The sequence below is a fragment of the Physeter macrocephalus genome, chromosome 5, assembly GCF_002837175.3.
Source record: "Physeter macrocephalus isolate SW-GA chromosome 5, ASM283717v5, whole genome shotgun sequence".
NCBI classification, from domain to species: Eukaryota; Metazoa; Chordata; class Mammalia; order Artiodactyla; family Physeteridae; genus Physeter; species Physeter macrocephalus.
In genome coordinates this window covers 60183322-60199340 of record NC_041218.1, presented here as the reverse complement: position 1 = coordinate 60199340, position 16019 = coordinate 60183322, and the positions used below count along the sequence as shown (strand labels likewise).

The 16019-nt window shown below is 40.5% G+C and overlaps 1 protein-coding gene across 8 annotated transcripts in view; it reads right to left on the bottom strand.

Moving 5' to 3' along the window:
- Window positions 1–4175: 4175 nt before the first annotated feature.
- Window positions 4176–16019, bottom strand: part of PPP1R9A (protein phosphatase 1 regulatory subunit 9A) — a 324716-nt gene continuing 312872 nt past the window's right edge. For 2 of the 8 annotated variants that reach the window (XM_028490016.1, XM_028490018.1), the window contains 5 exons: window positions 12426–12624; window positions 10307–10426; window positions 9317–9340; window positions 8040–8222; window positions 4176–6702 (listed from right to left, as the gene is read on the bottom strand). In XM_028490016.1, the coding sequence (XP_028345817.1) occupies window positions 6493–6702; window positions 8040–8222; window positions 9317–9340; window positions 10307–10426; window positions 12426–12624 (736 nt within the window). In that variant the 3' untranslated portion in view covers window positions 4176–6492. Of the gene's footprint in view, window positions 6703–8039; window positions 8223–9316; window positions 9341–10306; window positions 10427–12283; window positions 12625–16019 lie in introns of those variants that run through there. The other 6 variants (XM_028490017.1, XM_028490025.1, XM_028490020.1 and 3 more) reach the window with 4 other exon arrangements.

The window sequence follows — 16019 nt, the reverse complement described above, 5'->3', positions numbered from 1 at the left end:
TTCTGAACATTTAAGGCTTTAGGAATACAGCTGTTGAAAGGATCCCCCATACTCTGGGGTGGGCTGACTCTAAGCTTGCCCTGTGCTGCGTGAGGCCAACTGCTTAATGGATTTGTCACAGACCTGCTCCTGGCTAATAGGTATCAGAAGCTGTGATGGTGAAGCCATGAAGGGGACAGAAAGGTGGGTGAGGGAGCATCTAGTGGGAGCTTTGATCTTTTAACTTTATGCCCAGTTCCATAATTGTGCTTTCAAATGTAATTCGAGCTGCCAATTTACACTTTACTGGGGCTAAAACTTATTTTTAGTGTCATTTCCATGGAAAATGTGCACTTTGCTCTTGATTGATAGGTGTATTTTGACAGTTAATAGAGGTTTACCCAGTCAAGGCTTGTTTTAGTTGAAAGTGAAAATGGAAGAGGGGGAAAAGAAAATTACTTTGACAGATCGTGGTATTTCTCTTTTTATTGCATTCGTTGTCTAACAACAATAATACTCATTGGCAAGAAATTTATTTACACTAACAAATTAACTTTAATCAAGGAATTTTTAGATTGGGTAGAAAACAAAGGACCACTGTGATATTTTGCTTTGAATGCCTCTGAAAACCAAAGAGTAAGAAATGGCATTTGAAACAGAACAATCTAGAGAAGTACATATTAACCAAGCACAAGAGAACAATCCAGACGTGGCACTATTGTCTCTTCCATGCAAATGATCAGACACCAAAAGGTACAAATTAAAATTTTCAGATAACATGCTATCCATACTTACTGAACTTAAAATGATTTCCAAAAAACTGTTTTCCTTTAGTGATACATAAAGAAAGATGAAAATAAATCAACTCCTCTACAACGGAATAGAATTCATTCTCCCTCTTTTTTTGTTTTCAGCCGGCCAGTTTTGTTAGGGATATGTAGCAGGTGTACTAGTGGTTTAACTGCAACACCATTAAAAGGTACAAAAGCAGTAGTGATGATCATAAATAATATTAAGGAAAACATATACATACATATTTAAGGGTTTTCACTAAGCACTAACTAACTCTGATGTTGTTGGAGGTGTTATCTAGCTGGAGTGCCTCCTAATTTCCACTTTTTAAGGGGATTTAATTATTTTGGCCAATTGTTCTTTCATGGGTGAAAGATTAAATTCTTAACAGGAAACCTGGGTGTGTGAATAAGACAGCTGAAGGAAATAGAAGTGTACACCTTCCAACAACACACTCATGCTCCTATCCACTTGTGTAATATTTGGTGATGAGCTAACTGTGTCATCACTCCACAAAAGAAGTAAATAAATGGTCCTGTGATAGCAACGCTGCCATCGGAGAGCCAGTAGTTAGTGACTTATGCATCACAGCGACCAAATATGTAATTTTAGAGCATGAGCGAATGCACAGGAACACACAGTGCAATTTTTAGCCAAGGAAACTGCAGTCTGCAGCTGAAAATCCCCAAAGCTGTATAAACTTCTGAGCTTCAACTCAGCAATGTGCAATCTTGACATCAAAGCATTAACCAAACGTGTGAGGAAATTTCATCTTGCTAAAATACCAAGTATCTAATAAACCAATTTTACCAAAATATATAAACATGTAGAAGGATAAGTGCATTTAATAGAAATACATTAAAAAAAATCTCTTAAAATCTCATGAGCCATTCAATGTACACACACAAAAAAAGTGGCAATAAGGCTATGATACTGCTCAGGGTCCTATCTGACAATACCAAGTTCCATATACAATATATATTTTTGATGCCATGTGACTGCACTATGTGCCTGTATGTACGGTGGGAGATATATTCACACGTATGTAGTTCTGTACGTCTACACAAATGGCATGCACATTCTTGAGACGTTGCCTCTTGTTCTCTTATGCTCTATCTCATTCATTCTCGCGTCCCTAGCGATTTGTGGGGGGGGCCTGGGGGGAGGGGCAAGGATTGGAAATCATCATGTTTCTTTCTTTCCCCACTCTGCAGGTGTGGAAGCAGGTCACGCGCCATGCTTGGTCCACACACTCACACGTGTGAGCCTTCCAGTAACCACCATTCATTCCCTCAGCACATCCACACAGACGCACACACAAGCACGTCAGGACCCTCTGTTTAGCATAAGGTAGAGCCTGATGTTTTCATTTTCCAGGGGAAATTGCTTCTGTAGGCTTTTTCTTTGCCCTTTGATTTCTAGGTCGGGTCTATTCTATGCCGCTACTTTAAATACTACTGCTGTACTGTCTGGTGTTATTTTTTTCCCCCAGTGTTTTGGACCAAGACTAAGTTTCCTGAGACTTTAAATGCCTAAGACAAATATAAACAAGATCTGCCTGCATACACAGGCTGTTCTTCAGGAGTGCATTTCTGAAGCACATTTCGTATTTCTTACAACGCTGCTTCTTTTTGAGAACTTACTTCCCACCCCTATCATCATAACGAAAGCAATTCTGTAGAAAATACGGACATTTTATTTCTGGACTTCATCCTTAAATGCTTAGCTTCCTAACAGTGTACAGGTAGATCCTTGATTAAAGGTAAATTGGAAAAAGATATTTTAAAAACTGGGCTTTTCTTTTTCATTTTACCTTTTCATTCAGAAAGCACTGAGGACTTGGCATTAAGCAGGTGACCTGAACCCTAGTGACTGCCATCCACCAAGCTGAAATGCCCCTCATCTGCAGCTCTCTTGGGACAGTAAATTTACTCAAATGGAAGTTGGTAATTCTGAAATATCTCCATGTAATGAAGGGGCTACATCACATCCCAAGCATAGACATTCCATTTAGAATTGCTGGGATACCTCCTTTTGAAACTTCTTGACTAGTATGGCCAAACACTGGTTCTCCTCTCTTGCAGCTTGGTCTGTATAACCTTTAACACTTACAGATGAGTTAGAATAGCCATATAAATGTGAGTTTTCATTTACCTTTTAAAATATAATTTTAAAGCACACATTAATCCTATTTATTACACAAAGAAGCTAGCCGAGAATTCTTTGTCTTCAGCAGAAACCATAAAGGCTAATTAAAGTGCTAGATCAAACAACATGGCTTGGGCCTGTAGCTTGGGCCTGGGATATCTCAAGATTTCAGGGTAGCAATGACTGCAGGATAAAACAAGGGTTCATTTGGTTCCTCTCTTGGCCTCTTGCCCCTCTGTTTCCAACGACAGCAAAGAAGCACAAGGTAGTTTTCCCAGTTCACGCCCCGTTTAGAAGCGGAGGCACCTATCACATTGCAGTCGTGAACTGTTGTGGGTTAAAATGCTTATGGGATGTTGAGGGTGGGAAAGCCATGTCAGCCCCGGCTAAAGGAGGATAGTATAGAGTAGCTTTATTGTCATGAAATTAATGCTGGACTTCTTCATCAGTGTGTTAGAATGGGCAAAATTAGATTTCTACCCTAACTTATCACTCTGCAGTAAACTTCTGATTCAGGCAAAGAAAAGAAGGCGAAAACTACTACTACATAACCTGTGAGTTACTTTAAGGGAGATAGTCTTTAAATAAAGTAATCTAAGTCCTTTAGTGGAACACCCTGCCCCAGACACCCAGCTCATACAATGCTCTCTGTCTACCGCTTGGCCTCACCACAATCTCCTGTCCCCCAAAGCATTACCTGTACCCCCAAAACACTTTTGGCTTTTGTTAGAGTCATACTGAGCTGTCGTTTAAGGAATATAGTTCATAGTAACCAGATATTCCCTTTTTGTTCATTTTCTGATAAATAAAAAAACTACAAAGTCTGTAAAACGTTCATGAAGCAACAATTCTGGGCTAAATTGTAAGGATAGTGAAAACCACTAGCATTAAAGTTAGGATTGTGTAAGACACTGGAACCTCAATTAGGCATCATGCACCAGAGTCAATAAAGGAAATAACAGGAAAACAAAATGTTCACAAGATCTGAGGTCCTTCACTTTGTTTTCATATCCTTTTATCAGTCTGTTTACTCTTTATCCTTTGTTGGACAATCAAATCAGTTTCAGCAGTTTTCATTAGTAATGTTAAAATAACTCATTAGGACCTAAAATTACTTTAATTTAACTTAAAAAATCAAAACTGTTATATTACAAACTAAATGATTTGAGGAATAAGAATTTGATTTATAATATTGTCAGTTGTTTGTTGATCTAAACATTGTAAGTGTACAAATAAAGTTAAAATAAAGAACAATACTTCTAAGACATCTAAAAATGCAATATAATAGCTCATAAATTATGTGCAGAGACTGAGACTTACACACATTTCCAGTATATACTTCCATTTTCAAATATTACCAAAGTGTAAACATAACTTAACATAAATCATCCTTCTATTTCCACTCTTAAAATGAATACAGTGAAACTTCCAGTGTGATCCAGATCACTTTTTTTCCCCAAAGATAAGCAAAAATGGCAAAAATTTACAAGAGCAAGCACTAGCATTACCAGATTTTGACTAATTTAGTTCTTTAGTATGGAAAAGATGTGCTGAATTTTGTAGTTCATTGATAGTGGTTCCTGGTTTCCCATGATATTAATAAATAGCAAAGCACCACCTATCTCAAAATATTAATAGAGATTCCAGTATGGAGTTTCATTATCATACCCCAAATGACGATAGAAAAAAATAGGTAGTGACTTTGATAATTGTAAAACACAATGTTACTTGATGCCAGTGTTTCTGAGGATCAAATGAATGATCTATACCTAGTGACAAAGGAACTGAAGCTTAACAGACAACACTCTGTCACTGAAAGGGAAACAAGCCTTAGGGAAGAACAAGATTATAAATTTCTAGTTTAGACAGTTTCAGATTTTGGATATTCAGACAAGCAAAAAAAAAAAAAAAATCACAATGCTTCAAAATAGGAGATGGAGCTATATGGGAAGAAGCCCCTTTACATTATCTGTTACTTGTAACCTTCAAAAGCCTTCCCCTAAGCTCTGCGTATAGAACATTTCCAGTGGAAGACAAGGACAGAGACCACCCCCCCTGCCCCAAAAGACCGAAGTAAAGGAAGTAAAATACTTGTCCAAGGATTGGTCTGGCCTCAACTCTTATTTTGAAACTCGTCCTCTGGAAAGTGGATGACCTCATTTTTACAGCCAATGCAGCAAAGAGAACCAGATGCATGAGCATAAAAAGCAAAACAACAACAACAATGACAACAAAAAATCCATCATTGGAAATTTCTCAAGAGGAGTTTATTTTCTCCTCCTCCTGCCCCACTCTCCTGCACTTGAATTAGTTTGATGAAACACTGAAATCCTTAATACTGGCTTTAAAGTAAGTATAACCGCCTGCACTGCCAGCCTGCATCATGTGTACCGTCTTAAACAAACTTTAACTGTAAAGTGGAGATCTCCAAAGAATGAAAGAGAACGGCTCAGAAAAACCATTCAAAACATCTCTAAAATGTAACTGACAGCTCTGCTTTATTGGGAACATTCTGTGTGCTCAATAAAATTGCTTCTCTGGTCGAATGTTAGTCAAATCTAACTTTTCTCTAACTGGTATTTCTATTTTTCTTAAAAGTACATTTCTTAAAAGTCTAACTGAGCCCACTTGGGAAATCTTGAGTAGAAAATATGTGATGAGATCCTGATTGTGTCATAGTCAGGCTGAAGACCAGCCGGAATGTGCCCCAGGAGAGGAAACCTGAAAATGTTGGTTTCCTTAAAAATCAATTTTCTGTTCAATTTGTTGGGGGAGAAAAGGAACTGTGTTGTGTGTGTCGGTGCTGCTGAAATACTGAACACGCAGCAGAAGCAAAGTAAACAACAGATCCCAATATCCCATGGCTGCACTAACGTCTGAATTTTTCTTTGTTTGGCTAAATCTGGAGGATAGATGTTACCCTCAGAACCCCAAGGTAATGCCCGCATCCACATTCTTAAGGCTTCTGCTTCCTTCTGGGGTTAACAGATAAGTGTAATTCTTTTCTCTCTTCCTAATGCCCAGCAGGCAGCACAGTTTGCTTGCTTTTTGCCACAGGAGGCAAAGAGCACGCACATTTCCACAGCGGGGCTGTCTCAGTGTCCAGACACAGAAACGAGGGGGAACCTTTCCCACACACCGGAGTAGATTCTGCAGCCCAGATCTCATGGCAGAGCGGTGTGCTCGGCCATGCAGATACGTGCCATTGCTCTGTTTCAGGATCTCATATTGAAAATGCGTGGCGTTCCGTGGACAACGCCACGGTGGTCATGCTCTTGTTGAGCAGGATCATGCTGGTTCTTCAAGTGACACCACCCACCCAACCCAAAGAAGAGAGAAACACTGCTACTTTGCACCTCTCACAAATGAGATCCTTGGTTTGTTACTAAACCAAAGGTGGCTTGGGATTATTTCAGTAGGTTAAGAGTGAGTGTACTCTATTAATGCAGAAAATGCAGTTATTGAACACACAGTTCCCCAGTCTGCCTAGAGCACATTACCCCTGTCATCAGCTTCTTCTTCATCCTCCGGAGGAGAGCAGGGCAGGAAGAGGTGGAAACTTCTCCGTGTGTGTCACTGCTCACCAGCACCCTCTGTGGCAGCTGCCATCTTCTCTGTCTTTTTAGACTTCCTCTGCACTTGCTCTTGTTCCTTCCTCCTCAGCTTTTCTCTTTGTTTTTCTATTTTCTCTTGGGCCTTCCGAGCCTTCTCTAGAGACACTTTCATTTCTTTGAGTTTTTTTTTGACCACTGCTCGGTCCTGGGATGATGTCATTCCAAGAGCCTAAGAAGGAAACACATAAGCAAACTGAATTTGAAAACCAGTGACCTCTCTGCTTATGATGAGGTTGATATCACAAGATGTTCAAACTCAAGAACTAATGTAAACATAATCAAAGAGGTAGAAACTGAGGAAGAGCTGATTACATTTGCCAAAAATCTACATACTGTGGGGCTGAGCTTTATTTGTTCTTTTATACTTTGAAGTCCCTAGCACAGTACCTCCTAAAGCTCAGCAAGTAAATGCTTTCTGAAGTGGTAATTAATGGGTCAGTGAATGGAAAAAGGGCACAATTCTGCTTCTCCAACCTTTGGGCTGTAGACATTTACAGCCAAAAGTATTGCTAAACTCACTGATATTTTCAAAAGACAGGAGTGGGCACCTGCTGCCACGGAGGGCTCCAAGAAGGGCAGGAAGAATCGAAGTGGCTTCCTTTCTGCCAATGTATTCATTTACAGTGGAGACCAAAAGTGTCTTTGGGACCAGAATGCTCATGTCAGCATGATTAGCCATTCTCTCCCTGTAGGCAGACCTATAAAGGAAGCCTGATCATAATGAGGAGGCTGCTCGATGAGCTTGGAATTCAGAATAAGGGGAGTTGGTTACGTACTTTAAATGTTTCATGACCTTCAGAATCAACAGCGGGATGCATCCATCTCCCCAACAGGGACAGCCTTGTCAATGGGCCTTCATATTCACAGGCTATTGATTGATCTCTAACCTTTTCAAGACTGTCAAGAGCTACTCATCTGCCCATCAGCCCAGCAGGGGGCCGAGGTTGGGGGTGGCAGGCTGGCTGTGAGCTCCTTTTGCCCTTTTTCCACAGGGGTAGGTGCCACCTCAGGCTCTAAAGGAGATGCACTGGACAGGTGAAAATGAGAGTGCCAGGGCTGGGGAGGGAAGACACGGCCTGCACTTGGCGGGGGAAGAAAGTTCTGGGGAGAACGCGATCCCGTTTTTTGAGTGGTATGCAGGGAAGAGTGAGGGTGGGGGAGCAGTGAGTTAAAAAAGGGAAGAGTCATGGACCTGGTTGGGAGGGTCCACATCGGCCATTATTAAAACTCATACTACATAGGAAGTAAGTAGAGTTAATACATGGACCATGTGTTGCTTGGTGGAAGCAATGCAGTGAGCCTCTAGCCCTACTGTTTGATTCAGAACCCGACAACTTTCCAAAACTTCCTTTACCACTCAGAAATCATTCAAGGTCCTTTCTGCTAACTGTGGGTGAGAAGTACCTCTCAGATATGCAGGATGCTCTCATCTAACGGAAACGTTTTAGGTGCTATGTGTAATACAAATTATACTTGGTAACCTAACACAAACATATAATTCTTTACCTTAAGTTTATTTCCATCCAACTGCAGGAGTTGCTCTCCAGTGATGTTTTGGGCACTGAATTCAGAGACATACTGCTCCAGATTTAGGCTCACTAGCCAGTGAGAAACCTGCTGCACGCTCCATTCATGAACGGCCCGATTCAGACACTGACTGTGTTTGGGAGACTGTCCGTCATCAAGAATCTGAGGTAGGAATGTTATGCAGGGTTGTTAAAGGACCGAGAAGCTGTAGCTCAGTATGGCACGTGATGCTATCAAAAGCCATTTCTTGCCAACTAGAGCCACACTTGTTTTTAAACCATAAAGTAAACGAATGGCTCTAGCTGTGTGTGTAACATACACAAAGTTATTAACTCTACATTTTGTTTAGGTATTTGGAAATTTAAAAATTCCCCCAAACAAAGCACTTTAACGTAGGAAGTTTAAAACTGAAAAATACACTCCAGTGTTGCAAGTTTTTACATTAAAACACTATGGAAAGATTATCAGATGCAGAAAACGAATACATCATTAATCTCTATATGTAATGCATCACTCTGCACTGATCCTCTGCTAAGACATCAGAGATATGTAAAGATACATTTAATAATACTGAGGTATATCTTTTACTTAGAAGGGGAGAGCATTAAGTCCTCAAGCATTCTTAGGGGAAATTTCACAGCCATTATTTCACTTGAGCAGCAAGCAAACCTGTGAGGAAGGTAGGACAGGTAATTTCCATAATTATTTTTAATAAACGAGGCAAGTGAGGCCCAGAAAGTCTACAGATCTGTCCAGTATCACGCAGCTAGTAAGTGGTGGAGCTCAGCATTTACTGGTTTATTCCAAATCCCAGGCTCTGTCCAATGCAGGACATTGCTATGAATAGTGCAAAGGGCAGCTTGGTTCCTAGAATCACTAAGCTAAGAGGAGACGAAGGCAATGATAAATCTGGGAGGAGAGACAGGCGTCACCTCAGTGACCATGCAGGGAACACAGAGGAGGGGATGGGGAAGCTGAGATGAGGCAAAGACAGTGAAACACAATGGGCTGTGTCAGGGTAATGGTGATGGGAGGCACAGCAAGGGACTCTGCAGGTGGAATCTGGAGATCCTCCTGAATGTCTTTTCAACTAAGATATAGACAAGGGCAGAGAGTGAAACTATTTAACACGAGGAAACCCTCCACTACACGGGAAAGTTTCTTGTCTTGTTTGATTTTAAATCATTTGCAAAGAAAGAAAAGACGTGTCAGACAATACCATGTAAGCCACCACACACAGCCCACTGAGAGCTCACCTCGTCATCTATCATATCCAGGCTCTGAGTGAGAGAGCAACAAAGGAACCAAAAAGAAAAGTGTTACAGGAACAGGAGACACACATGTACAGTACAAAGTTTTAAGACTATTAAAATCACGCCAAGCCTGAAGAATATGGGCAGAAGAATTTAAGGGGGAAAAAAGTTTTACAAAGCAAAAATCACGTTAGAAAGAAATAACTAAGAACAAATATTTAGGGTGAATATATCTTTACTTACAGCGCTTCTCCCCAGCCCCACCCCCGCCCCCAGTACTGGTATTTCTTCCTCTACTTATCTCTTGGAGCACTAAGTCAATCACCAGTGTAATCTTCTGCCCTCCTGTGCACATTATATCTCCTGAGAATCCACTGCAATGCACACTTGACCCTGGCTTCTAAGTAAGTGGTTCTCCCCCAGTTTTCCTTCCTTATCACAACTGCACACCTCTCCCCTCTCCACTGTGGTGATTCTCAATCAGGGGCCACTCCCCACTCAGAGGGGACATCAGGGATGGTGAGAAAGGTGAGGGAGGAGGGGGATGGATCATCTGTAAACTCCCTCGAGATTTTTTTTTTTTTTTTTTTTTGCCACACCTCGCAGCTTGCAGGATCTTAGTTCCCCAACTAGGGATCGAACCCGGGCCCCCCTGCAGTGGAAGCATGGAGTCCTAACCACCTGGGCCTCCAGGGAATTCCATCCCTTGGGATTTCTGGGCCCTTCCCTATTGCTGCTTTCCCGTGCCCAGCCTCCAATCCCCAACCCTCTGTTGACAGTCATCCCATTTATATCAAAGAAAGGCTGAGGAGGTCCCTGGACAGCTTAAAGGGGCTCAGAAATAGTACTCTGCTTCCATGTTGAGACAGAGAGGGAGCGAAATCATGAGGATTGACATGCAAAATCTGCCTAAAAACATTTTCCCCGGTGATAGTTCCTCGGTAACATGCATGACCTGAGAAAGCAGCTCTGTCGTCAGCGCCGTGCGCGTACCTCATCTGATGAGAGCACCAAGGACCGCGAGAGCCCAGGTGTTCTGGGTTCTGCTCCCAGGCCGCTCAGGTCTGCTGAACTGGTACTGCTGGGACTGAAGTCATCACTGAAGGTAAAATTCTGAAAAAACAAATAAAGCTCACTGTTAAATGAGCATAGTGAGTGAACCAGAGGTAGGTATGTTTGCAAGTTCTGGAAAGGCTCTTTTTAAGTAATCTTAGAAGAGATTCATATTTGGTTTGGTGACCTTCACCCGGCAGTGGTTGAGAACACTGTGCCTTCTGCGCTGGATAGGGAATTCTGGGTGCTTTCTCCATCACATGAAAGGATAGATGTCTTAGAGAAATGATTCTTCAACCTCTCTTCAAGGGTACAGCATTCATTATCCTCTGCAACTGCTCAGAGGGGTAATATTAATAAGCCTATCTTCTTTGACCCTAATCATTGTAAGTAAAAATACAAGATGGTGTGGTGAGCCTGAGTTATTAGGAACAGATGGCAATCCATATTAGAAAGGTAGCTCGAGCACCCCCTGGGAAGGATCGCTTGCTGTTGGCCGTGATAAATACTGTGAGAGATGGCAGATCCTCTCCTGGATGTAACCTTCAAGGTGATGAGTTCTGGGGTAGGTCGCAGTCTGCCATTACACTAGTAGTCACATGCTAAAATACAGCTCTTGCACAGCACCAACGGAGTACCAAAGAGGCTGCAGCACGGACAGAAACACATTTCCAAATAACCACCTGGGGGTTGGGGAGGTTGAGGGTGTGTACGTAAAACCTCCCCAGAATTTCATTAAAATGTTCAGTGGATATTAAAGTCAAATAAATTCACAATGACTACATAGCTGCATTTGTAAAAACATTTTAAACCACATCTGGTGTCTCTCCAGTGCAAGATAATGGTAGAATCTACTCAAACAACATTTAGATTTCTCAGATCCAAGACTGAAAATGTTTCAAGACCAAAGGTGGCCTTCTGCTTCCAGAACTTCTTTTGCTAATAATTCTAGAAGGACTGGCTTTCCTGGAACTCTAAGCACCTGACCAACACCATCTTGTTTCCTATTCCCCTTCCTTAGAAACTGGACTGTTAGTTTTCCATTAGGTTCCTTCCCTTGCATTGGGTTTAGCTGGTTGTTGAGAATAAATACCATGCCAGAGGCTAGAGAATTCAGTACCAAACAAACGCCAAGTTTGCTAAAACTTCAGAAAAGGAGACGAAATCAGAGCGCAAGGAGCTAGGCTAGGAAAACATTTAAGCAGGTGAGCATTTAACACAGCGCATTACCATTTGACACTGTCATTGGAGATATGACCCCAAATTCTGTCAAAACCTTATGAGCTGTTGACCTCAAGAAAAGAATTAAATTCAGGTTAACATTAATCACAGGTTTCTGTTTGAGAAAGAAAAGTGAACATTGATAAAAGGAGACCAAACAACATGTGAAAGTTAGCCACCGTATGTTTCAATAAAATGTTAGGTAAGGTTTGCAGTGTCATGCTGGAAATAACCATCATGCATTTAAAAACAAATAAGCATATAATTCCTCATTCTGCTAAAGTTAAAAAACTTTGGTGATAGAATTGTAACAGTTTATCAACATGGAAGTTTGATTTAAAAGAAGAAATAAGTAAGGGTGCTATGTCAGCATTGGTTTGTTTGAAAGAGTTTCATTTAGATATATTGAACACATATTCAGTCCCAAATTTATTTGTTTTCCAGTAAATCTTGAAGAGCACAGCAAAAATAGTTTTGTAATGTAATTTAAAGTGGAATACTTGGTAAACAGATCTATCATACTGTTCCATGATTCAAATGCATCTTTCCCAGCATGGCTTGACTGTCAAACTGAGATTAAGTAGCAGTATGTGAAAAGACAGGCAAATCAAAGATTAACGTACAATCTAGAATGGAACAGTATTAAAGAAGGTGGTGGTTAAATGAGGCTTTCTTCCTCCCCCACACAAGAAATACCATGCATTGTTTACTGCAGTGTTATCACATTGGTTTCTCGGATCCAGAGTATACACACAAGTTGAGAATGCTTTCCAAAGATCGAAGAGGAGGAAGGATTGGGGGTTTTCTTGTTTGCTTTTTTAATCCATGTGTTTTCTACCTTAGACCCCTTTTTATCTGAAATTAGAGTTTCAGGAGAAGGCTGAAGGGGACTTGCAGATGCAGGCAGGTTCCTGAAGGAATAGGATCCTTTCCGGCTTTCGTTAAACCACGAGAAAGGCAGGCCCGCTGACGGCGTGGAGGCCTGAGCAGTGGAGGACAGCTTCGGTTTCCAGTGTTCCAGCCTGCCGCTGAAGATCCTGGGTTATGAAAAGAACGGGTATGTTAGACAAAGAAAAGGCAGATGTAAAACTTATTGAAATGAATTCTGAAGGGACTCTGAATATAGTTTGAAGTCATAGTTTGAGAAATTATTCTACACAACGGATAGAGTAAAAATTTTGCCCTTTTGACTAGAATGTTAATCTTAATAGTTATCTTTTTTTTGTTAATTTAAATTTTTTTCTTTTGGGCCACACCACGCAGCATGTGGAACTTCCCTGACCAGGGATCGAACCTGAGCCACCTGCAGTGGAAGCGCAGAATCTTAGCCACTAGACCACTAGGGAAGTCCAATAGTTATCTTTTTTGCATCTAAATGGATTCTATAACAATGATCAATATTTTGTTATCATTATTGCCACGATGAATTTTATGAAATGTGCCTAATAAATGTATGTGGATAAATTAGTATCAAGGAGGGGCATGGTCTTTTAGGAATTGCTATTAAGTTAATCATCACAGCATTCCCTTTATTTGGGTCACATAACAGTGCCTCACACTAGTGACATGAGCTCATAACCAGCATTCTATCCTGGCCTCCTCTGAGCACAGGTTCTCAAGAGCCTGAGACTTTAGAAAATGATATATTTAAATACTTGGAAATTTCTGGGCTCATGATACTTTAAGCAGAACACACACCTTATTGGTTTTTCATCATAATCTTAGTGCGTTATCACAGGAGGAACATCAGACCCGAGGTCCTAAAACCATACACACTTCCTGTGTACATGGCCTTGGGCCTTCTCTCAGAGTCTATTTCCTCATCCATAAAAGGTGAATATTTTATATATCATATGTGGTTGTTAAGAATTAAATTAGATAAGTGTGAAAGTGCTTTGAAAAATGTAAAGGTATAAAGGTCTATGCTTATTTAATATTTAAAGGACTCAAAGACATTTGAAAAACACAGTTTGAAAACAGACTTTTGGGACTTCCTTGGTGGTGCAGTGGTTAAGAATCTACCTGCCAATGCAGGGGACACGGGTTTGAGCCCTGGTCTGGGAAGATCCCATGCACCGCAGAGCAACTAAGCCCGTGAGCCACAACTACGGAGTCTGTGAGCCACAACTACGGAGTCTGCAAGCCACAACTACTGAGCCCGAGTGCCACAATTACTGAAGCCCACGCGCCTAGAGTCCATGCTCCACAAGAAGAGAAGCCACTGCAATGAGAAGCCCGTGCACCACAAGGAAGAGTAGCCCCGCTCGCCGCAACTGGAGAAAGCCCGTGCACAGCAATGAAGACCCAACGCAGCCAAAAATAAATTAATTAATTAAAAAAAAAAGAAAGAAACCAGACTTTTTTTTCTTAATGCAGCTACCTGCATATTTATATTTACCTTTTGGTTAAAAAAAATTATCAGGAGCTGAGGCAGGAATGGGCAGTAGTTTCTATGCACTTGGAAGAAGTCACCCTCAATATGTCCAAGTGATCTCTGATATAATGCCTATTATTTGTTAGCTGTTGATGTCATGACAACAAAGAGATTCTCTTTCAATTATAAGTGCCTCAACAGCATGGCTTACGGACAACTTTTGTCCCAGATGTATAGTGAATTTCAACCGTCTCACATCTCATTATTTTGAAATATTATATATTTCAAATTTATATAGGTAATACAACTCCTAACAATTCCTGTTCATTTCCAAAGATTATTGTGAGAATCAAATGGGACAATTAATGTAAAAGCATCTTGTAAACTGTAAAGCAATATATGTGTAAGGGGATTATGAGAACAATATCTAAAGAGAATGCAGAAGTCAGTGAAGTTTTGGTACCTTACTGAAACCACAGGTTGGGTCAGTAAAAGTGTTTGTCACACTAAAGATTCCAGAAGATCTGATGATTTTAATGGTGTATTTATTAAAAAAAAAAAAAACAACCCAAACGGGTCTGCAAGGATAATAAAGAACAACTAGAGATGTGTCAACCTTCAATTTTATCCTGAAGTTTAAACTAAAAAAAAAAAAAAAAATTTGTATCCTTAAATCCACTTACTATCAAAAAATGGGGGGATGTGGGTTTACAATAACTGAACTTAAAAAAGCATGCTAGCAGAGGCAGATTGGTCTTCTGTTAGAAGCACTTTTTATTCCTGGGTCTTGGACCAGTGCAGTGGTCCCCAAATAAGTCTGATAAGGATCATCTGAAGCAGCTGTTCAAATACAAATTCTTGGGTACCTGGACTTACCAAGTTAGAATTTGGGGGAGAGGGAGGAGTTGACCTGGAATCTATAGTTTTTAATAATACATGTCTGAGCTCACTCTTAAAGTTTTTAATAACTATATTTATTAATATTATCCTGAATACAAATGTGAGGTTTCTGGAGCAGAAACAGGTTATTATTTACTTACAAAAGTTATTGCACTTTCCCATGCGCTAATTTCCTCTTTCCAGGCTGACACAATGGGAACAAGTTGTCATCCTATACTTGGTCTACATTATAGGTGAGGAATCTAAAAAATATGAATCTGGATGATTATATAGGAGAGGGACAGCTGTCTCCCTTCTTTCCTCTGAGAGAGGGAGAGACATCTTATCTCCTTAATGTAAACAATTCAACTTGAGAAGGATCTTGGGTTCTTATGCTTTGGAAAGTAATATATCAGAGTAATATATGTAAGTAATATACGTCAGACTAGTGCCTCCAGCTTTACAGCCCCGGGAACGTCTCCAGAGTTGGGTCTCAGCCCCCACTCCCCATCCCCACTTCTGGAAAATGTAATCACATACCTCTGGGGAGGTAAATCTCTCTGCAGGTAAATCTGTCTATCTAGTCATAATTTAACTTCTCAGGCTTATCGTTTAGCTCAGGTCCCACATTCCAGTAAAAATGCTCACAAAGCTCTGACTGTGCAGAAACATAAAAATATTTTCCCTGTAGTCCCACACTCTTATAATTGGGGAAATTTGAGATTAATTGGATCTGATGATTATTTTCCTCCTCTTTGGTTATAAATTTCTGAATCAATTAATCAAAGTAACATGGGAATTTTTTAAAGAGTTCCATCCATAATTCAAATAAGGTATGGTAGTACTTAAATATATGGATACTGTTTTAAAGTTTATAAACAGGCCATAATGATTGACAGCATGAGTATCTTGTCTTACTCCCAAGTGAACTGCCTTTGTAGCAATGCATTTAAAACAACCACCACTACCACATTAAAAAAAATTTTTTTAACATCTTTATTGGAGTATAATTGCTTTACATTGTTGTGTTAGTTGCTGCTGTATAACAAAGTGAATCAGCTACACGTATACATATATCCCCATATCTCCTCCCTTTTGCATCTCCCTCCCATCCTCCCTATCCCACCCCTCTAGGTAGTCACAAAGCACTGAGCTGATCTCCCTGTGCTATGCGGCTAC